Consider the following 23,415-nt stretch of genomic DNA (forward strand, 5'->3'; position numbering starts at 1 on the left):
CACTGTAGCTGTCTTCAGACACACCAGAAGAGGGAGTCAGATCTTGTTACGGATGGTTGTGAGCCACCATGTGGTTGCTGGGATTTGAACTCTGGACCGTCAGAAGAGCAGTCGGGTGCTCTTACTCACTGAGCCATCTCGCCAGCCCCTGAAACATTTTTTAATGACTTATTTATTTTTACTTTATGTTCATTGGTGTTTTGCCTGCACATATGTCTGTGTGAGGGTGTCAGGTCCACTGGAGCTGGACTTACAGACAGTTGTGAGCTGCCATGTGAGTGTTGGGAATTGAACCCAGGTCCTCTGGAAGAGCAGTGTCAGTACTGGTAACTGCTGACCCATCTCTCCAGTCCTAAGAGAGGCTGAATTTTAAAAGATATTTTGGATTTTTAAAAGAGACTTTGAATTTTTAAATAGACTTTTTAAGTGTTTGAACTTGTGAAGACTGTCAGACTTTTAAGACTTGGAATATTTTATATAGTGATGTTCATATTAATGTGTGCTCTCCGGGGTGAACAAGAAAGGAAAAAGTCGAGCCGGGCAGTGGTGGTGCATGCCTTTGATCCCAGCACTCAGGAGGCAGTGGCAGGTGGATTTCTGAGTTCGAGGCTAGCCTGGTCTACAAAGTGAGTTCCAGGTCAGTCAGGGCTACACAGAGAAACCCTGCCTTGAAAAACCAAAAAAAAAAAAAAAGTCATGGCTTAACAATGATGTGTTTGTGTGTCAAGATGACAAGGGGTCAGCTGTGCTGGCTAGTTTTATCTCAACTTGTCATAAGCTAGAGTCATCAGAAAGCAAGGAGCCTCAGTTGAGAAAATGCTTCCATGAGCTCAGGCTGTAGGCAAGCTTGTAGGGCATCGTCTTAATTAGTAATTGATCGTGGGATGATCCAGCCCATGGGTGATGCCATCCCTTGGCTGGTTGTCCTGAGTTCTATGAGAAAGCAGTCTGAGCAAGCCATGAGGAGCAAGTCAGAGAGTGGCACTGGCCTGTGCATCAGCGCCTGCCTTCAGGTTCCTGCCCGGTTTGAGTTCCATCCCTAAGTGGAAGTGGTAGCTGAATAAACCCTTTCCTCTCCAGTTGGTCATGGTGCTTCTTCACAGCAATAGAAACCCAAGACTGTTAGAGTCCAAGAATTGCCAACAAATGATACCCTGGACTGAAATAGTATGCAAAAGCAAAGAACTAAACACTTCAGCTGAATGTCCTGCATGCAGGGGTCCCCCATTGGGAACGGAGACGCATAGTGGACTCCCAGGCCTGGCTTTTATTGTCAGTTAGGGGAATTCCAGGGAGGGGTGTGTGCCCTTTCACCTTGATTGCTTAGCTCTGTCTCTAGGGGTCTGACTGATTCTACAATTGGTCAGGCTCTGGAGACCTCCCAGGGGGTTGCTTACTCATTTTAGCTACCTGTTCTTACTTCAGACCAGATGACAAGGTGTCTTCAGATTGACTGCCCACAGGTTCCTGGATCTGGGTTCTCATTTCTGGGAAACAGAAACTTAGGCCTAGTCTCCCAAACTGCCGGTTTGCAGCCTGTCATGGAGTCAGCCTGGCTCTGGCTAACTCAGTCCCCTCAAGCCCTTGGCCATTCTTTTCCCTGCCATGTGACTTCCCCCTCCCATCTATATCAGCAGGGCTCTACAGAGTCAGCCATGTCACCTTCTTGCTTCTCTGCTGGGTTTCCTAAGACTCTAACCCAGCTTTTTAGAATCTACAAGGTCTATGTGATTGTGGGCCCCCTGCTGGATGTGTAACGAGAGTAAATCTGCCAACTGCCCCAATTCCCTACATGGAGAGAGCTGGATTTTGGTGAGAGCAGATTATTTCTCAGGAAGTATTTTGATGGAGAGATTATAGACAGGTTAAGGGGGTCTCACACATTGAGAAGACATCAAGTTGACCTCTTGGGGTGATCTATAGCAGGAGGGGGCTACCATCCATAGACAAAGCATCCCAGGCCTCCCTCTTCCCTTGCCCCAGCCTCTCAATTTCTTACAACCCCAGCTCCTATTTGTCTCAGTGGCTCCAGTGTAGGAAAAGCCACTAACTTGTTAAAACTGCCCTACTCTCTCACCATCTCGGCCTTCTGCTCTTTTGAGGTAAGGTGGACCAATGCATGCCTGTTGTTAGCTAAGAATCCTTCATCACGTGTCCTTTCACATGCTTGCTTTAACTGAACATCCTTTCACCTGTGGCTGCTTCAGTGAAATGTTCTTTCAGGAGTCTGCCTTAGCCTTTCACCTGTGTCCACTCCAGGAAAACACTCCTTCACAGGTTTGCCCCAGTAAAACACCATCCAACACAACTGACTTCCCAAGAGCCCTTAAAGTTTCCACCTCCTAAATCTGTTTCTCCCCAACTTTGGTTATGGTCATGGTGTTCTGTCAAGGCAATAGAAACCCTAGCCAAGACACATGGATAGCAGCAGAGGTTTTCCCTCAGGGTGCTAGGGCCTCTAGGCGGCCCCAGGATAGGTATGGGGTAGAGCCAAGACCTGATGATAGACACCCATGGATCCTTTGCCTCTCTTTTTTCCTTCTCAGAAGGGTGGCCACTTTGAAGTCTAATCACTGCCTTATGGCTCATCAAGCACACTTCTACACGTGTACAATGATCAGCAAGCACTTCACAGGCTCCACAATGTGAGCACTGTGCACAGGGTGCTTTGTAGCCTCCCCTCCCCCAGCCTTAATGGTTCCACTGTTTACACCTGGATGGAGCTTCCCGCTCAATCGTTCTGCCACGCCCACTGCTGGAACCTGCCGCTTTGCTGTTCCGAAGCCATCACGTGATCACCCTGCTACTGGACCCCGAGATTATTTGGCGGGAATTGGGCCCCTCCCCCTTCCTTTATAACCGAGTGCCAGAATAGTAAAAATTAAACCTTGAGCAGAGAGCTTTGTCTTGGTTCCTTCCTTATCTTGCACAGCCCAGCCCCTCTTCTCTTACAGGTTTCCAAGATGCCTTTCCAGGCTAAAACCCAGGTTGTGATCTACTGGCCAGACACAACAGTGCTTGGCATGGTGGTTACAGATAATCCAGGCCCTGCTCACTGTGGGCCTGGCTGTTCAACCTCTCTGCCTAGTTCCTCATCTGTAAAGTAGGTAAACAAAATGACGGGTCCTACCTGATAACTAAGTAGAGGACTGAATTAGTTATGTTTGCATTGCTGGGGGAGAGAGGAAACACCATTGCCAAGGCAATTTCTAAAAGAGAATGTTTATTGGGGCTCACAGTCCAGAGGATTAGAGTCCATGATCATTACAACAGGAGCGTGGCAGGCACGCAGGCGAGGCGCTGAAGCAGAAGTGGAGAGCTCACGTCTGATGCACAAGGAGTCCGAGAGGAGAGCTAACTGTTTATGATGTGGGCTTTTTGAAACCTCAAAGCCCTCCCCCAGAGTCACAAGGCCACACCCCCTAATCCTTCCCAAACATGTCCACCAACTGGGGACCAAGTATTCAAATATGTGGGCTTATGGGGCCCATCCTCATTCAAATCACCACACAAATGAAAGGAGTTAGTCCACGTAAAAGCCAAAGAGACCTCAGCCCACACCAGCTTCAGTGGCTGCTCATTACTGCCATCAGTGCTCACTGCCATGACACACACCCAGGGGCCAGTTTTCATAGCCCTGGGGCAAGTGTCTGTTTCATTTGTTCGGAAACTAGTTTCCAAACCTGCCAGACCATGTTCCCTGCAAGCAGGAAATCCCTACCACTCATACTTATCAGGACTAGGTATTGTGCAACCTCAGAGCTATGCCCGTGTGTGTGTGTGTGTGTGTGTGTGTGTGTGTGTGTGTGGGCACACGCTTTGATTCTTAGTGAGGTTGCTTGTGTTTTGTCTTCTGAGCTACTCTAGTGCCAGGCACAAGTTCCACCACTGAGCTGCTTCCCCAGCTGTCACCATCCTCCGAAATACAGTTGCTTGTGGCTCCTACCTCCTTGTTCTTGAGACCGAGTCCCATGCAGCCCAGGGAATCCCCAACTCCTTATGTAGCCAATGCTGTCCTTGAATTTCTGATTGGCCAGCCTCTACTTCCCAAGGGCAGAGGAGCCTCCATCTCTACATCCAGACTTCCTGTTCCCCTTTCTGCTTTTGTCTTAGTAATGAACAAGCATCTAACCCTCCATCTCACTACTACCTTTGCAAGCATCCTTTCCCAGCTCGCTCGCTTGCTTGCTTTCTTTCTTTCTTTCTTTCTTTCTTTCTTTCTTTCTTTCTTTCTTTCTTTCTTTCCTTTCTTTCTTTCTTTCTCTTTCTTTCTTCTTTTCCTTTCTTTTTCTTCCTTCCTTTCTCTCTCCCTCCCTCCCCCTTTCTCTCCCTCCTTTTCTTTTCTTTTTTTCTTTTCTTTCTTTTGTGGAGCCAAAGTCTTATTATGTAGCTTTGGCTGGCCTGGACCAGGCTGGATTCTATTTCACAGACAACGGCTTCTTTCTGAGTACTGGGATTCAAGGCGTATGCCACCACGTCTGGCTTTATTTTTATTTTCTGTGTATGGGTATTATGCTTGCATGTATGCATGTGTACCACATGTGTGCTTGGTGCCCTTGGAGGCCAGAAGAGGGCACTAGATCCCCTAGAAATGCAGATGGTGCAATTACCATGCAAGGATTAGGAATCAAATCAGGGTCCTCTGAAAGAGCAGAAAGTGTTGCTAATAGCTATTATTTTGTAATTTGATGACCTGTGTGTGTGTTGCAATTGGTGAGATATGAAGTTTGATAATATTTTCTCCGGCATCTTGAAACTGAATGAACTACAATGGCCTGGAGTGGCTCTCAGACTCAGTTGATCAGTTATTTGGGAAGGATTGGGTGGTGTAGTCTCATGGAGTAGGTGTGGCCTTATTGGGGGAGGTGTATCACTGGGGGTGGGCTTTGTGCTTTCAAAAGTCCACACCTGACCAACTGTTGCTGTCTCTCTTCCTCCTGCCTGTGACTCAAGATGTAAAGCTCTCAGCTACACTCCAGCACCATGCCAGTCTGCTTCCCATCATAACTAACTAATCCTCTACTACCACAAGCAAGGCCAGAATCCAGTGCTTTCTCGTGTAAGTTGTCTTGGTCATGGTGTCTGTTCACAGCCAAATGAACAGAAATTGCAAGTCTCCAAGCCCCCTACACAGTGTTACTCCCTCTTAGCCCTAAGGCCTGAGGCTGGCTCTAGGTGTGGCACACATGACTGATGGCTAGTGACTAAAGTGCTGGTCATTTTTATTTTTTAAATATGGTCTCATGTAGCCTAGGTGGTCCTGGGATTCCCTAGGTAGCTGTGGGATGGTTAATCTCGGTTGTCAACTTGAGTACATCTGGAATGAACTAAACCCAAGCAGCTGGGCACATCTGTGAGGGATTTTTCTTGGTGGAATTGAGGTGGATGACCCACCTTAATCTGGCCACATCTTCTGGTAGAAGGAAGCTTTAGCTTTTTTCCTGCTTGCCTGCGCACTCACTGACAAGTTCATCTGTCCTGTTCCTGAGCTATTCTGTCCCTGGTAATAGAATCTATTTCTTTGTAGATTCCAATGTAGACTGAAAACTGGCAGCTCTTTTGTGACTTCCCTGGGATTCATGTGGACCAAACAACTCCTGGACCCTTGGCCACTGTTGGACTTCTCCAGCAGTTCTTAACCTTCCTAAAGCTGGGACCTTCAATACAGTTCCTGTTGAGGTGGTCCCCAACCACAGTTATCTTTATAACTACAACTTTGCTATTATGAATAAAAAATATCTGACATGCAGGATATCTGTGTCCCCTGTGAAAGGGTTTGACCTCCCTCCCAAAGGGCTAGCAACCCACATGTTGTGAACCATTGGATGACTCAGATCACAGCCTGAAACCACTCTAAATCACACCACACACACAAATCAATTTTGTCCCTTTAGAGAACCTAATTGTATTAGGGCTCTCTAAATTCACAGAGCTTATGAATCTCTTTTTTTTTATTATTATTATTTATTTATTTCATGTATGTGAGTATACTGTAGCTGTTTTCAGACACACCAGGAGAGGACATCAGTTCCCATTACAGATGGTTGTGGTTGCTGAGAATTGAACTCAGAACCTCTGGAAAAGCACTCATTGCTCTTAACCACAGAGCCATCTCTCCAGCCTGAATCTCTTTATATACATGTATGTATGTATGTATGTATGTTATACACACATACACACACACACACACACGCACACACGCGCACACACACACACACACACACACACGATGTGCTAGCAAGGTGAGAGCAAGCGGGCAAGGGACAAACCTTCCTTTTTCCATGTCCTTATATAGACTTCCAGCAGAAAGTGTGGCCTGGATTAAAGATGTGTCTTCCTGCCTAAAGATCTGGATTAAAGGTGTGTGTCTTCCCACCTCAAGATCCAGATCAGAGGTGTGTCTTCCTACCTCAAAGGTCCACACTAGAAGTGTATTCACCCACCTCAAACCAAGCAGAATCCCTCTCACAGGTATGTTCTCCATTTCTGGATTGTAGTTCATTCTAGATACAGTAGCAAAGGATGACCTAGATCCATCTTTTTGGTTACTCTTGCTGTTCTTATACATGTGGACTTGTCATTATAGCCCTAGCAGGCCTGTAACTCACAATGTTGCAGCCAGGCCGGCCTCTTGCTTGAGTGCTAGGATTAAAGGTATGCAGCTCTGGCTAGGTAGATAGATGCATCTTCTTTAAAAATGTTTTAAAAACTGGCCAGGTGGTGGTAGAGCATGCCTATAATCCCAGGCCTTGGGAGGCAGAGGCAAGGGGGATCTCTGTGTTTGAGGCCAGCCAGGTCTAGAGTGAGTGCCACAACAGTCAGAGCTACAGAGAAACCCTGCCTGGGAAAAAAAAAAGTTGTATATATTTGTGCCACAGCATGTGTATGAAGGTCAGATGACAACTCTGGGAGTGGTGCTCTCCTGTCAATCAAACTAGGTATCAGCTCATGGGACAAGAGCTTTTCCCTGCTGAGCTATCTTGCTTCTGTGTGCCAGGTGCTGGCATCACAGGCGTGCACTGCTCTACCAGGCTACCTTGATTCCTTTAAGACAACTGTATTTTGTGTGGAGGTCAGAGGACAAGTGGCGGGAGTCAGTTTTCCCCAGAGAACTCACTCAGGTTAGCAGTCTTGGCAGCAAGGACCTTCACCCGCTGAGACATCCTGCTTGGGCTTGTTTTGTTTTGTTCCTTTTTGGGGGACAGGATCAAGCTCTGTATATCATGGGGGCTTGGAAGTCCAGCTCCCGCGCACAGCCTGAGCACAAATGTGCACCATACTGCTCTAAGTACGAATCTGCTCCTAAAGCTGGAGCAGCTCTGAGCGGTGCTAAGGGGCTCTGCAGACAGGCGAGTTGTTTGTGGTCCTGAACAGAGCGGGCGGTATCAAGCCATACAGCCTTGCCCTGTGGTTTTCCTCTTCCCGCGCTGCTAAGAGTGAGCAGCCTGGCAGAGAAGACCTACACACAGACTGACATCTGGTTCTAGGTCACCCTTCTAAGTCCATGCCCTGGTTAGACCATTCTCTAAAATATAGGAGGCACACAAACCCATTAGCCCGAGGCCCTCCCAAGGGCCCACACACATCTCTTCTGAATGTGACCCAGTGAGTTCAGCAAGGGTGTGCTAAGCCACAGAGGTGGCCCCCTTGCTAGTCAGACACTCCATAGCACTGCCATGGTGACTAGTACTGTCAGGAGATTCTGACAGCACGGCTGAGAAACGGAGTTCCAGCCCTCTGCCGAAGCAGACAGTGAAGCGGGAGAAGGTTCAGGAGAATCTGGGGACCTGGGGCTCCTGGGTTCATGAAGTCCCTTTGCATTCTGAAGTCCAGTTCAAGTCAGTGAAAGGATCCCAGACTGGCTCATGTGAAGAGGTAGAGCTTTATTGAAATATAAACATTCGAGAACATGTAAGACAGAAGATAACCACGACACAGACAGACACTTGCTGTAGAGGAAATCTGAGGTATTCAGTCACGGCCTAGGCTACCATGTGCTATCACATTTTTTTTTTCTGGTTAGAATACATACAAGACATGGAAGGGGAGGAGGCTGTCCTGGCCAACCACATGGCCATGTGGCCTTCAGGACTATACCTGCGGGGGAAGCGCCACTTGGGCCAAAGCCCTAGTGCTGGGCACACAAGGCACCCAGCTCTTGCATTTTCTGGCTAGGAGCCTGCTGCTGGCTTGAGGGCAGTGAGGGGCATTGAGAGGGACAAGGGGAACAAGCTGCCTGAGGAAAGAGTATTTGATGACTGAAAAGTCTTGCAGCACTGTCCCTGTCACCCCTGGGTAGGAAGGGTCTATCCTTCATGACTAAATCCTGAGACACACTGGCCAAATAGGCTTCTTACAGCACCAGACCCCTTGCCCAACCCTGCATGTGCCTCGTGGATAGGGCTTATGAGGCAGAAGAGGGTCAGACCCCAGTGTAAGAGCTATGTGTGTGTGTGTGTCCTGGGGCAGGGATAAGACCAGAAGTCAGCAGTGCTGTGCTCGCCAGGCTGAGGTATGTTTGTTTGTGCATAAGCTTTTCCCTTTCTCGTCCTAGGACAGGACTGCGGGCCATGCTGTGGTCTCCACTGCTACAGCCAAGAGTAGTCCTGGTGGATATGGGTGGTGATGCTTTACGAAACAGAGTGAGGCACACTGGGATGAGAATGGAGCCCTGGATAAGGTCTACCCTTTCTCTACCACAGTGGCCTGTTCCAGCTGCATGCCAACAGAAGACAGAGCTCTTAGCATCCTCTTGTTCCTGAAGCTCAGCCTCAGGCAGGGCCCATAGCCATTTGCCTATGCCCCAAGGTGAGGGTGCTAAAGGCAGGAAGATCCTCTGCCCTACCCTGACAGCTGGGGTAGGGGCGGTGGGAAGAACCAGTGTGGTTTCAGGAGCCACCAGCAAGCACGGGTCCCTCCACCCCATCCTCCTGCTGTGATGATCCCTGAGTCACCCCACCTGCTACACCCCCTGGCCAGGGCATGGGCAGGGTGGAGGGAGGTGGCTGCAAACTGCACCTGGCTGGGGTGATCTGCTTTCATTTCTTTGGTGCTACAATAGCAACAATAAAAATTTAAAAATTAAAGTCAGCAAAACATATTAAAAAAATATTACAGAGATGCAAATACTTCCTGAAGAATCAAATATCAACAATTACAAATCTGAGGTATTTCAGCGAGCCTGACGTCACCATGTCTTGGGCTGGTAGGGCTGAGATGGCCCCACGAGACGACGTTAGGGGCCAGGGACCAGTGGTATCTTGGGAGAGTTGGCCAACATAGGCAGGCAGGAAGCCGAGGTTTGAGGATCAGAAGGGAGTCTTGTTGGGTAGGTATCAGGGCCTGGGCACCGTGAGTGCTTCTTCCTCTCCATACACAGAGGGACCCTGAACCCAAAGCCTGCCCTAACATGCTTTTTTTCTTAGGAACAACAACAACAGAAAGTATTCCAGGGCCCTGAGGAATGAAGTTAAGACTTGGATATGGGAGATCCACTCCTGGAGACTAAAGGAGGCCCGGGAAGACTCATCCTCATCCCATGCTCAGCCAACAAGAGCAAGGAAGACAAGTTCCCGACTCCTAGAGCCCCAAATGGGATTTAAACACTGGGGGACTGGGCAGACTAAGAGTCTGGTGATCCTGGGGTGAAGGCAGAAGGCAGCAGAAGGGAAATAAATTAAGGGGGAAGGGAAGTGAAAAGCCTCCAGCCCCAAGTCGCCTTACAGATTGTCGATATACTACTCTGGGTTGGGAGGTGGTTGGGGAACCCTGGGAAAGCTGGATGCCCAGATGCCCCCACCCAGTTCTCCAAGACAATCCCTGATTGGACAACGCTACTCTGTCCTGCCCCCTAGAATACAGCAGAACCTGAATGGAGCTTGGCCAGACGGACTCTTCCAAATTTAACATCTGGCCAGATGGTGTCTGTTGTGGGCTCCATGAGGTGAGTGAGGTAAATTCTGTGCGTCAATCTCCTTTAATCTTGGCAGGAGAGTAGGGAGTGGGTGCTGAGTGCTGCTCATCAGAGGGACCAGCTGGTGGAGGGCTCTGCACTGGGGGTACCCCGGGATGAGGTAGGACTTGGTGAGCAGTGAGAGCTGCTGCTGTTGCTGCTGCTGGCGCTGCTGCCAATGCTCTGGGGAGTAGAGCCCGCAATGAGGTGGACCACTGGTTTCTGGGCAAACAGCACACCTGGGGTGGGAGGAAAAGCAGTATGGGCTAAGGAGTAGCTTGGTTCAATGAAACAGGGCATGACTGCTGGGCTTACTCTCCTACCATGCCAGATGTCAGGGGAAGCCCAGACAATTGTCCTGCCACCAAAGGTTCACAGACTGCTGAAGGACAAGCATGCAAACAGTCCCTTTGCTAGAATGACATAAATACTCTGAGACAGGTGTACCTCTGCTGCTGGGGACATCATAAGGGTTCTGGAGAGAGGAGTGGGAAGCATAGCCCAGGAAGGTTTTGGTGGTGAGTAGAGTCTAGATTGCTTGAAAAGGAAAAAGCATTCAACTGAAGAGACAGTGGCCAGAAAACCTGAGACACAGCAGCAAGTTGGGCTAGCCCACTGGGGCTGAGGAGGTGGGTGGGGCCCCTTATAGCTATGGGAACTTGTTTGGAGGCTCTGGAAGCTCTAAGCAGGAGAAGGCCACTAAGACCTTTGGAATTCAGGATGTACAAGCTCCAGACTGCCTGCAGGGAAGCAGGCCTGGTGGTGGCAGCAAGCACAGGTGTGAGAAGCAGTAGGTAGCTGATGAAGGATAGTGGCCTTGAATGTCAAGACTACTCTTAGGATCCTGGGTACCACATGCCAACAGTGAAAGCCTGCGGCAGACAGGGTCAAGATAGCTGAGTGGCCCACTTTCATAGTGCTGGGAGCCTCGGCTCCTGACCCTCTGTATCCTGAGAGGAAAGGAGGTTGCCCACTTCTTCCTCCCACGATGACAGAAGGATACTGAGATGTGGCTGTTACTCCTGGTTTCTGTTCTCTTCAGGTTTCAACCTAACTCCACATGTCCCAAGCCACATCATGAGTGGTACCAAGAGACTGGCAAGCCACATGAGCATGGCTACTTCTAGGAACCTGTTCTTTTCTGGCTGGACTTTGGTGCTTGTAGCAGGTGTCCTTGCAGGTGATCAGGAGCTATCCTATCCCCGGGGAAACTCTGGTTTGAATGCAAGGTTTACCGGCCTGCATGGGGCTGTTCATCAGTCACATACCTCATGCCTTACAGGTAAAACAGGTAAAACAGGAAGATGTCACCAGCCTGAGCCTGAAGTTCCTGCTCACCAAACGGTGCTTAACAAGACTTAGCTCAGCTTATTCCCAAGCCTGTCCCTACACACATGGACTAGCCAGGGATTCAGGGTTGGGGTCTGTTGCCTTTGTGAATTCTATGTTGAACACCTTTGAGAGATCTATCTGATCTTAACAGATGAAAACCCAACTACCCACCAAAATACTACGGGCAAATAGATTATGAAAACTGGCAACGTCCGGGGTCAAGGCTGGTTTCTGCAGCACTCAGATTCACTGCTGGTGTATTTCATTTAATTTTGACAGGGTCTCATTCTGTAGTACAGGGGTGGGGGAGGAGAGAGAGGGAGGGGGAGGGAGAGAGAGGTGAGGGAAGAGGAGGATTTGCCAGGAAAAGAGGGTTAGAGAGACACCCTAGGCACACACATGGAGCAGAGGCCAGACCAATACTAAAATGTAAGTGTCTCAGGGATTTTGGCTGAGAGGCAGTCAGATTAGTTTACAGGGATAGAACAGATTAGTCAACTGCTCAGCTACTGTGCTGTAAAGCTTATCGAATAAATCCTACAGTCTTGTTTATTTGGGAGCTCACTGGGAGAGAGAAAAGTTATCACTTTTAAAATTACTGTAACATGGGGGCTGGAGAAATGGCTCAGTGGTTAAGAGCACTGACTCTTCTTCTTAAGGTCCTGAGTTCAATTCCCAGCAACCACATGGCGGCTCACAACCATCTGTAATGGGATCTGATGCCCTCTTCTGGTGTGTCTGAAGACAGCTACAGTGTACTCATATACATAAAATAAACAAAATCTTAAAAAAAAATTATTATAACAATAGAATGAATTCTAGGACAGCCAGGGCTACACAGAGAAACCCTGTCTTGACCCCCTGCACCAAACCATCAAAAAGAAGAAAAAAAGGCATGGAACAACAGACCATTTAATGAGTTGTTTGCCGTCAGGGAAAGGATTCTCGTTCTCTGAGACTGGTCATACTATCAGTCTGTGTACCGAGGGTCCAGGGTCTCCTTATGCTAGCAATGCTAAGTCAATGTAAAAAGACGCCCCCATCATCCCACCGCAAGGTGTCTGAGGGAGGCAGGCAGGGCCAACTGGGAAGCTGCACTTTGGCTGCCAGTCAGCGTGGGCCTCCCAGAGCTCCAGGGGCCTACCTGTATAGGTGGTGCCATCGATATCCACAGACATATTGATGCTCCCAATGTTGCTTGTGGTCAGGTTCAGTGCTGCAGCTGAAGGCTCTGCTCTGTCTTCTGTGGAGTCAGACAGAGAAAGCAGACATGGTTAAGCTTCCTGCTGTCATCTGGTGCTGCTTAGTCAAGCCCATCTATGGTCTAATACTGTCTCATCTCTGCCATCTCTGTCTCTACCACCTCTGATCATAGGTCCGGCAGCAGAGCCAGGCTAACCAACTTCTGTCATTCCCTGACTCACAGAGTGAGGGGACAGCAGGCCAACCCTAACAGAGTACCCACTATACTGAAGTGATCTGAAAATCAGCCCTGGCCACAAACTGCCCTGGTGTACCTCAACTGTGAGGATCTCAGGAGAAGGGTCTTTTGCCCTTCCTGCCCCGTGGGGCGGCTGGCACATGGGACTTTTCACTCTGCAGAGTCAAACACTCTTCCATGTGAGTTACCTTTTCCACTGGCCCCTAAATGGTTCCCTCTGTCCATCATCCAAGCGAGGGCAGTCTACTTGGGGATCTGAGGGCTCCTTTCACTTTGCCTCCCTTCTCAGCACACAACTGTTTGTGTTTGCTCGACAAAGAACTACAGCAACCACGGCACAGAAAGGGGGCTTGAAAGGGAATGCAGGGAGAAAAATGAGGGAAATGGGGTGTGTGTTCAGAGAACTGGAAACTAGAAAAATGAGGAGGGGGAGGGGAAAAATGTCACTCGTTCTGCTAAACTTGCATTGCCTACTTCTTATTCCTGAGGCCCCTGGTGGCTCCACTGTTTCTCAGGAATGACAGACCTGATGAAAGACAGGTTATATCCGGTGAGGCACTGGCGTGGATGCAAACCTTGTAATTTAGACAGATCAAAAGGCTAGGCAGGGCTGGGGGAGCACAGCATCTATGCCGGAAGCAACTTCCGACTTAGAAAACATTAAGGTGGTGAGATCTCGGCAAACAGACACCTCCAGTGGCTCCTCTCTGGCTCAGGCCTCTTCGAGGGCAGTGAAGGCAAGGGGAAGGAGGGCTGGAGAGGGTGTTTCCTGGGCCAGGTGGTCAGGAGGTACCTACTGTCACTAAGCCTCGGGCCTGAGCAGAGCTGGGGTATGACAGGCGTTATGAGGGGAGATGGAGCTGTACACTGATGCTCACCCCTGCCGTTGATTCTGATCTTCATGGGGAGCTGTCGCGCCATGCTGAGGAGGTTGCGCTGGAAGGCCTGCTGCACCAGGCGTTGCTCCTCCTCTGACAACCTTGATGCCTTCTTCTCAGGGGGCTCCCCTGATTCCAGGCGCTCCCTTAGCTGCTCCAGTGTGCCAGGCCGGTTGCCAGCCTGCTGGCCTGCCAAAGTCCCTGACACAGCCAGGCGATTTGGCACAGGCACTGGGACTCCATCACCTGCAAAGGAACCGGAGCTCCATCAATCCACTTACCCCTCCACCATGATGCCCATCCTGGGCAGACACACTGAGCTTCTCTCCTCCATCCCTCCCCTCCTCCAGAGGCTCTGCTCACCTTTCCTGAGAGTAGATGCCGGGGGTATCCGAGGGCTGCTGGCACTGGTGCCACTGCTGGAGCCAAGCCCAAGGATGGAGAAGCGGATCTTGGGGGACGAGAGAAGGGTGGGGGTCCCAGCAGAGGCAGCACTAGCAGCAGCAGCGGCGGCGGCGGCAGCAGCAGCAGCGGCAGCAGCAGGAGAATAGCCAAAGAGGGAGGAGCTGTAGCTGGGCCTCCGACCTTCCCTACGGTTGCCATCGATGGCTGCCTGCAGTTCAGCTGGGGAGCTCAAGGCTTTCTTCTCACACTCATAAGCATATAGATACTTCATGTACCTGCAGGGAAGAAGGGTAGAGTAATCTAGAACACAGTGCCAGACAGAGATGGTCCAGGTTAAGTAGATCTGGTTTTGGAAGCAGCCTTGGTCAGGCAAGAGCTAGCTAGGGTGTGGTACACATAGTAGAAGGGTCTACTAAGCTCACATGACACACTCCTCCAGGCTTCTCTATTGACACCTAGGCATACACACTGCATGAATCTGAAGCATCAGTCATAAAGAGAACCTTAAAGCCTTAGCTAACATCTTCCCTCTGGACTCAAACGCCGTTAGGGAAATGAGGCCTGTGTTTCATTGTGCCTTTCTCTTCTGATTCAGTTAGTTTGGTCTCTCCACTGAATTGGGCCCAGGAGGGCGGCCCGTCTTTGTGTGTGTCAGCTGTTCATGGGGCCACTCTTCCCTCAACAACCCTGACACTCTAGTTACAGCTGTCTCTATTTCTAACAGTCCTGATGGGTGAAAGCATTGTCTGTTGTTTTTACATCGACTTATTCTGTGTGTATTTGTGTACATGTGCTAATTGCATAACATGCCACAGTGCTGGCACGGAGGTCAGAGGACAACTTGCAGGCCCTCTTCTACCATGTCAGTTGGGTCCTAGGTATTGAAGACAGATAGTCAGGTTTGGTGGCAAGCACCTACCCGCCGAGCCATCTTTCTGGCCCCCAAAACCTTAAGATCTCTCAACAAGGCCAGGGCATGCTACCTGAAGATATGCCAACTGTTCACTCACAGAGCAACTAGAACATTCCAGAAAAATACTCCCCACTTTGGCTTTCATTCTACATGGCTACTCTCTGATTTACTGTTCCTGTCAACCCTTGTTAACTAGTTAATCGATGGCCAACCAGGCTCGACTGACCTGAGGCTTGAGGACAGGGTAAGAGGGGAGGCCACTGGGTGGTCATATGCTCGAAAGAGCACATATTGCAGGGACAGAAGCCCAAGTCTGAATTTCTGGCCCAGTACGGCACTGACTAAATTGATCAGGCTTAGTTTTCATAATCTACAAAATGGGATAGTATCTTCTTTCCAGGACAGACTGTGAGGTTTAAGTCACACAGAACAGAAAAATACTGGCACTCAGGGGCCATGGTAAGGGTAGCTTTTCAGCTCTGAGGGATTCATCTCAAAGGCTCCTCATCGTGCCAGGAATTTTCTTCCCTTCCTCAGTCAGGGCTAACACCTCATGCTGCTTGGCTTCCGTCTCAGCCCCGGCTACTCACTGAGTCCTGAGGGTGAAGGCAGCACTGGTGATTGAGGTGGGCAGGTTCAGGCCTTTGGTGATCTCCCTCCAGATTTTCTTGTTGATGATCTCCACCAGGCCTCCTTTCTCTGTGACCAGTTTATACAGCATGTACAGGTCCAGGATCTGCTTGGCCATGATGGGAATCCGGTTGATTGGGGTGCCTGTGATTGTCCAGTGAGAGAGAGAGAGAGGGCTGGGTCAGGCAAGCTGAGCAAGAAGACATCAAATCTGTACATGCTCATCATTAGTAGGCTGATGGATACAGTGCTTGTGAATTTCAGAAGTGTGATCTGACCCTGGATCTGACAGCGATTAGACTCATTGTCAGCACTCTCTGGAATAAGCAGGGCAGGCCCAAGGGGTTAACAAGGGTTATGGCCTGAAGCAGGTCCCTTAGTCTTTCTGATGCTGAGGAATTTAGAGGGTGTTTTGTTTGTTGTTAGAAGTATAATCTCAGATAATTTCTAATAGTTTGGCAATTTACACTCCTGGAACCTTTGGAACCAATTTCTGCCCAGGCCCCACCGGCGCATCCACCTGCCTACATCCCCGCTGGGCTGGTGTGAGAGTAGCTGAACAGGCTCCTTTGTAGACTGCCTGTCTTCCCTCCTGAGACAGGATGGAGAGACATGTTTTCTTTTTCTCTTATGACTAGCCAAGTCAAAGTGGCTACTGGACATAAAGGTCTCCCAGGGAATAAAACGCCACTCAACAATGCTTTCCCCACTCACTAATCACTCCACCCCCTCCCTGGCCTCTTAAAGAGGGAGGGTCAGAGCAGCTTCCGCCCACTGGCCCAGAGGGGAAGTGAGAGGAGCCAGGGACTTGATTAGGAAACCTGGCACTGGGCAGGAAGGGCTACTAATGAGCACCGGGGGACAGGAGTGAGGGAGGGGCCCAGGTCCTTTCACAGGAGGCCGGGATGCTCGTCAGGAGGCGTGATGGATGACTGTCATTTGGCAGCTCGGGATTAATGATCTGGAGGTCAGAGGAGAGAATTCCACAGGGAAGGGTCAGCATCCGGGGCAGTGAATGAGACTTGTTGCCTTTTGATGGCAAACTTCTCTTACTGTACTCGGCTGCTGCTCCAGCCCCACCCCTTCCCTGCCCCCACCTTACTGAGTTGCCTCATAATGGCGAGCTGTCCTGAATAGAGGCTGCTCCTTTCCAACGCTGCTGCTTCGTGCCTCAGCTGAATGCGTCGGCCTCACCACAGGTTTATTTTTATTTTTTATTTTTATTTTTTTGGGGGTGGGGGGAGGATGCAGGATCTAGCTATGTTGACCAGGCTGACCTCAGTCTCCCAAGTGCTGGCTTTCTGAGATGTGACAACACATCCAGTCCCTCTGCTGTTTCCCAGGGCAATCCAAGCAGGACAATGGAATGAAGGGTTCCCTCCCTTTAAAAAAAAAAATCTTATGCAGGGACTGAAAAGATGGCTCAGCAGTTAAAGAATATTGGCTGTTCTTCCAGAGGACTTAGGTTTGATTCCCAGCACCCACATGGAGGTTTACAGCCTTCTATAACTTTAGTTCCCGATGGATCTCATGTCCTCTTTTGGCCTCTGTGAGAAGTGCAAGAACATGGTCCACAGACACACACACACAAACAGCAAGGCACACAAAATATACGGGTGTAGTGGCATGTGCTTATAATCTTAGCACCTGGGAAGGAGAACCAGGTAGATTTCTATGATCTGTGAGTTCAAGGCCAGCGTGGTCTACATAGAGAGTTCCAGTCCATTCAGGGTTACATGGTAAGACCCTGTATTTGTGTATGTGCATGTGGAGGCCAGAGGGCCATTTTGTGTGTCATCCCCAGGAATGCCTCTACCACATCTCCATTCCTGAAGAGAAAGCAGTGTGAACACAGCTATGGGGGATCGCCCTGGTAGGACCAGAGCTCTTTCACGCAGTTAGGAGGAGACCAGCCGTTTTCTGAGCCCTTTGGACAAGGGTCATGGAGTTAGGTTTAAAAGTGCACAGGTAACCCAAAGACAGTGACATAGGCTTCTACTACCAGCTACTGAGAAACATGTGACAAGAGAATCTCAAGTTCAAGTTCCAGGCTAGTCTCTGCTGCATAGACCACTGTCTCTAAATAAATAAAAAGATAAAGGAAACCCAAACAAATTAATACAGAAAATACAGACTCCTGACCCTCTTCTAAGACTCATATTCCAGGTTGACCATTGCTTTTCTGTGCTGCTCAGAATAATGAACCCATTCCTACCACAAGATGCCTAAGATGGTAGCGCTGTGGTTAGGGTTGGTGCCCTCTTCTTTTGGAGGCCCATCCTCCAGACGCTTCCAAGGCATCTTCACATGGGTAACCGGTCCACTTCCAAGTCAGAATGTGCACGCTGACCTCACCTCCACTTCCGTAACTTATTGCCCGCCCCCTCTCCTCCTCTGCCCTCCTCCCAGCAATAGCACAGTCCTTACAAGTCAGGCAGGAGCTTGTGCACCCGCCCGCCCTGGCTGTTCTCAGCAGCCACTTTCAGGCTGTCAGCAAGTTCCGCCCCCTCTTCCTCTGAGGTGGCCCTCACAAGCACCTTTCCTTTTTGGCCTGGGCCACCAACCTGTGACAGGTCACTGGCTGACCTGCAGCAGCCTGGATTCACACCTGTGAGGTGCTCACCACAGCCAGACCACCCTCTACTTTTACTAGCTGTTTCACTTCCTTACTTAAAAGCCCACAAAGCCTCATTGCTTATCCTATCAGGCACAACCAGATCATGTGACCAACAATTCACAAATGCTCCATGAAAAGTGGTCTGTTTCCACTAGATCCCAGTGGCTGTCCTCACTCTAGTCAGCCCAGCCTCCTCAACATCACCCTCAGGCTGAGCTCACTTTGGCCTCTCCTCCCTCTTCTCAGATCTGGAATACTTGTCTCCATTCAGTTCTCCATGCTGTCTCTTCTTCAGTATCTACTGCCCACAGGGAAAACGATCTAACGACTCCAGTTCACACACTCTTTCCCTCTCAGGATGTCTGTGATAGCCTCCCAAGTTCAGCAAACTATGCTCACTGTTTCCTATCTGTCTACACGGTTTCCCAGAACTGTTAGTGCTGTAAGAGCAGGGGCTATCTCCCCTTCATGCACTAATACTCTTGTGGTTACACTGAAGCAGAGGTAGGAGGACCTGGAGTTCATTTTCTTTTACATAGGCCAGCCTGGGGCAACATGAGAGCCACTCAATTAGGCCCATCACTAGCTTTGAATGTCTAATGGTGACAGTCCTGAACAGACTATCCTTTCTCAAGTTCTGTCATGGATCATTCGGATCACAGCCACTATTGAAAAGCCTGGAGAACAGAAGCTCAGACTGAGCAAGCTCCCTGGAGGAAGGCTAACAGAAGAGCGGATGCAGGGGTAGGGCCTTGGCAAGGCAGAGCAACTGTTCCTCCATCAGTGGGAGGAGTGGGAAGGGGAAGTACAGTCAGAGAGAAGGTAGCAGGGTGTGAATGCACAGCTCATCTGTAGCTGAGCTCTTAACCAGAACAGCAGGGCTTACCAGCTAGAGACACACTGCTCTTCAGAAGGTCTATTGGTAATCAGATACTTTCTGATCATGTCGGAATAGTGAATGGCACTATTTTCTTCTGGATTACTTCAACAGTAATACAATTTCCAAAAGAAATAATGCATTCTACCTTTTGAAATGGTCTTAATTCATGTTGAGGGTTTTCAAGATTAATTCAAGATGAAGGGGCCAGGCTGTTTATCCTGGTTTGTTTTTTGTTGTTGGTGGTGGCTTTTTGAGACAGGGTTTCTCTGTGTAGCCCAGGCAGTGTTGGAACTCAATCTATAGACCAGGCTGGCCTTGAACTCAGAGAGATCCACCTGCCTCTGCCTCCTGAGTCTGGAATTAAAGGCATTTGCCACCACCTCCTGGCTTCTTCTGTTTTCCGACTGAAAATGAGGTGTGGACACAAACCAGGACAGATGCTACTGTGGTTCATACTGCCTCTGCAGGCAGTTTCTCAGAAAGAATTTCCAGGTTCACTTGAAGTAGTCACAAGGCTAGGCTCTGGCCACTGGAGGTCTACAGGAGCAAACAGTACTGCAGATGTAGGAACTGTGATCTATTGTCAGGGGATGCTCAGGGATGAGTCTGGGAACTACTCAGGGAAGAAAACCAGATCAGAGAAGGTAAGAAAGGCCAGAGCAGTATTTGAAGTCAAGGCTGCACCCTCACCAGGAACGTTACCAGCTCCCTACAGGGAGAGCAGACACTGCTGGCAACATCTATTCATGTGAGAGGCTGCAGCTGTGTTCATGGGCAAGCCAGGGTTCTTCTTCCCCTCACTCTGCGGCCTCCCAGTGTTCCAGAGGAGATTCCTGGTACCACAGGAGGACTGGTACTGTTTGCTGGCTTGAGGCTAGCCCTCCGTTAGTGTTAAGAAGGCTCCCAGAGCAGGCTGGCCCCGAGCACCCTCAGAAACACAGTATGCTTTTCTTACATTATCCAGATAAACCAGACTCAAAAACCTGCCTTGTCTTGGGTTTCCTGACAAATAGGAGAACCAACTGGAATCCTCAGGCTAGTCTCCTGGCAGTTCCCTTTGCACTGAGTGGACCTGGAAGCCGTTTCCCTTGTCCAAAGGATATGCTACTATGACAACAGAGGAAATCTGTTAGGGTACTGTGCTGGTATCAGGGTGTGTGTATACATGGGAGACAGCAGCTCAGTCATGTGAGTGTGTGGGGAGGGCTTTTAGGAGCTGCTGCCTGAATTACTCAATTAGGGACTAATACTGGCAAATGATCTTGATAATGGATGATTGGGAATCTTCTCTTTTGAAGGACCACTATGAGGCTTAATATGTACTCTATGAAGTTCAAGTCCACAACCACTGACCACTTCCCCAGACTTTTGGAGAAGGGGGAAGGGGCTCTGGCTGCTCTCTAGGCTTTGTTAGATCCTCCTCTATGGCAAGCAGGCTCTTTGCTTGAGAGGGCCATGCAAGAGTAACTGCAGAGCTGCAGCAAGGAGGCAAACAACACCCACGGTGAAGAACTCAGTGGGTTGCCATGTGGGCCCTGCAGGGGAGGATCTCTACTCCAACAGGAAAGGGTGTGTGTGTGTGTGTGTGTTGGGGGGGGGGCACCTGACAGGGAAGCCTGCGGACTGTCAGTCACTGCTATCAAAGCAAGAGCTAGGATTGAGGGTAATTAATCATGCTCACTCTGACAGGAATCCAGGGCCTTATCTGTACCCCAAGAAATGCCAGTGGTCTCTAGTTCCCTCCTCAATAAAGGAGACTGACAGTTGCAACAAAGAGGGCCCTTATCAGATTTCAGCCAGGGAGCCTGAGGCAGCTCCAGGGACAATGTAAAAAGGCTTTTATGAGGGCTAGGGACCCAAGCAAAGCCTTTGAGACTCCTAGGGCTTTAACCCTTGTTGGTGGAAACATTGCTGGACAGTAGCACTAACAGGCTAGAGCTGTCCTCAAAGGTTTCCAGGGTGGGTACGGATAGATAGAAGCTGCTCCCTAGCATGGGCCCTCCTGTATCACAGGTGATAAACATGTAGCCAGAGAAGGAGAAAAGGCAAGAGAGACAAAACTGTCTCAGCCTCTAGACACAAAGATGAGCATCTAGGAGAATGTTGGGGGGGGGGGGCACACCCGTTCCATCGCCGAGAATGACCTGTTCCAGTGAAGACCAGCGGCAATCTGGTCAAAGACACTCAAAGGGTGCTTTCCAGTCTACTGGCTGGGGGTGAGCTCCTAGGACATAGGGGGTGGCCCTGCCAGGGACCTTTGTTGCTTTTTTCCTGGCTTTAAAGAAGGTCATTAATCATGCCCATAGCCTGAATGAGACAATCAACAAGGAAGACTGGAAGAATGAAAATCCATGTTAGACCCAGGAGTGTATGTACAGGCAGGCAGGCAGGGAGGCTGCCGCTCCTACCGATCCTCTCTGTAGATTAATCCTTGCCCTGTTCCTCGGGAACAGGAAGGGAACTAGCTGGTGATTTCTTTCCCTGACTTGTTTATGTAGAACATATCTCCTAATGGGAGGGAGCCTGGGCAGCAGTGTCTGGCAGGCGGCAGCAGTCTGTGCCATGGTGTTCCACAAGGGAAGGACAAAAAAAATAAATAAATAAATAAAAAGGCATGCCAGTATCCTGTTATTAGAAAGACAAAGATACTTAAGCCCTCTGCCTCCAACTGCCCACAGCATGGCTATGTAACTTACAGATGACGTAGAACACTAATTTGACTGACAGAGGGTTTTCCACAAGCATGGGTGGGATTAACTCTCAGGTCAGAATATGAAACATTTCCAGTTTCAGAACATCCCCTCGAATCCCTTCCCTCCCAGTAACTTCACCCTCCCACTCTGTACCAGGGCTGGAGGTGTCCGTCATTCTGATGTGTATTTTCTCAAACTTTATAAAAATGAAGTCATCCTGGCAGGAAATAATCAAAGTCAGGGCTGAAATCAACCAAGTAGAAACAAAAAGAACTATACAAAGAATCAACAAAACCAGGAGCTGGTTCTTTGAGAAAAATAAACAAGACAGAGATAAACCAGACTAGCCAGAGGGCACAGAGACAGTCTCCAAATTAATAAAATCAGAAATGAAAAGGGAGACATAACAAGGAAATATATCTTAAAATAATTATTCTGTTTGTTGAATATTAACAGTTGAAAATATTAAAATCATGTTCTACAAAAAAAAAGAAAGAAAGAAAGAAAGAAAACAATTTCTGTGTCCCGCTTTTGTTCCACATTAGGTCTGTTAGAATTGTCCTGGTGTGCTGGCCACAGCTCACTCTTATGGTTGTGTGTATGTATGGTATATACCTTGTCATCTGATGGAAGCAAGATTCATCATTCCCATTTTCAGCCATCAGCAGTGAGTAAGACTCTGGTGGCTCTACAACCAGCCTTTTTTGATACTCCAGCTAGGGTTTGCTTTAGGTGACCTTACATTCTGCTGTGGTTAAAAATGAAGTCTTAACTATGACCAACCTCCTCTTACTTTACATCAGAGTGCCAGCTCAGCATGCACAAATCCCTGAGTTCAAGGGTTAACAAAGAGTTTGAAGGAGGACGGCTGTGGTCGTCCTCCTCCTGTTTGCTTGTTAGTGGATCAGGTCTTGCCAAAGTTTAGAGGAGAAGGACAGTAGTCAGCACGGGACATACACGGCCATCTGCCTCCTCTGCCATCTGTGGCAAGAACCTCCTAGACCCTCACCTAATGGTGTAAGTGGGACAAGCCTCAGCCCAGTGTTTCCCTAGGCCAGCCCTTAAGATGCTGACTCACGCTGCAAGAGAGGGACAGAATACTATAAATAACTCGATTACTGTGCGCTAGTTCACTTAGGCAAGATTTTGAAGAGGAAAGGGGATGAATTTTATATATGCGAGGAATTCAAAAGTAATTGTACATTAAAAAAAAAACAAAACCAGACTCCCTTTTCCATTATTGTGGATAGCTGGGTGGTTACAGGACATTTAATGACAATTAGAGATGGAAGGAAGAAAAGCAGTGTACTCAGCTGCAGCAGCTGGGTCACCTTGGGGAGAGAAGAGTATCCAACGCTGAAAGACTAACCCTGAGCCACAGGTCTGCATTTCGAGCTCTCACTTGTGGATAAACTTTGAAGATAAAGCTCCCAAACCCATTTCATCTGACAGACATCTTTGTCCATTAGAAAGGGTGTCCTGGGGCTGGTGAGATGGCTCAGTGGGTAAGAGCACCCGACTGCTCTTCCGAAGGTCCAGAGTTCAAATCCCAGCAACCACAAGGTGGCTCACAACCATCCTTAACGAGATCTGGTGCCCTCTTCTGGAGTGTCTGAAGACAGCTACAGTGTACTNAAAAAAAAAAAAAAAAAAAGAAAGGGTGTCCTGGGCACA

General features: G+C 49.1%; 1 protein-coding gene across 2 annotated transcripts in view; it reads right to left on the reverse strand.

Annotated features, from left to right (window-relative positions):
- Nucleotides 1-8,017: 8,017 nt before the first annotated feature.
- Arid3b (AT-rich interaction domain 3B) overlaps nt 8,018-23,415 on the reverse strand; it is a 47,257-nt gene continuing 31,859 nt past the window's right edge. For both annotated transcript variants that reach the window (XM_021173050.1, XM_021173049.2), the window contains exons 5-9: nt 15,512-15,695; nt 13,967-14,283; nt 13,604-13,849; nt 12,429-12,527; nt 8,018-10,191 (exon numbers count right to left, since the gene is read on the reverse strand). In XM_021173050.1, coding sequence (XP_021028709.1) covers nt 10,022-10,191; nt 12,429-12,527; nt 13,604-13,849; nt 13,967-14,283; nt 15,512-15,695 — 1,016 coding nt within the window. In that variant the 3' untranslated portion in view covers nt 8,018-10,021. The remainder of the gene's footprint in view (nt 10,192-12,428; nt 12,528-13,603; nt 13,850-13,966; nt 14,284-15,511; nt 15,696-23,415) is intronic.

The sequence above is a fragment of the Mus caroli genome, chromosome 9, assembly GCF_900094665.2.
Source record: "Mus caroli chromosome 9, CAROLI_EIJ_v1.1, whole genome shotgun sequence".
In the NCBI taxonomy this organism is placed as follows: Eukaryota; Metazoa; Chordata; class Mammalia; order Rodentia; family Muridae; genus Mus; species Mus caroli.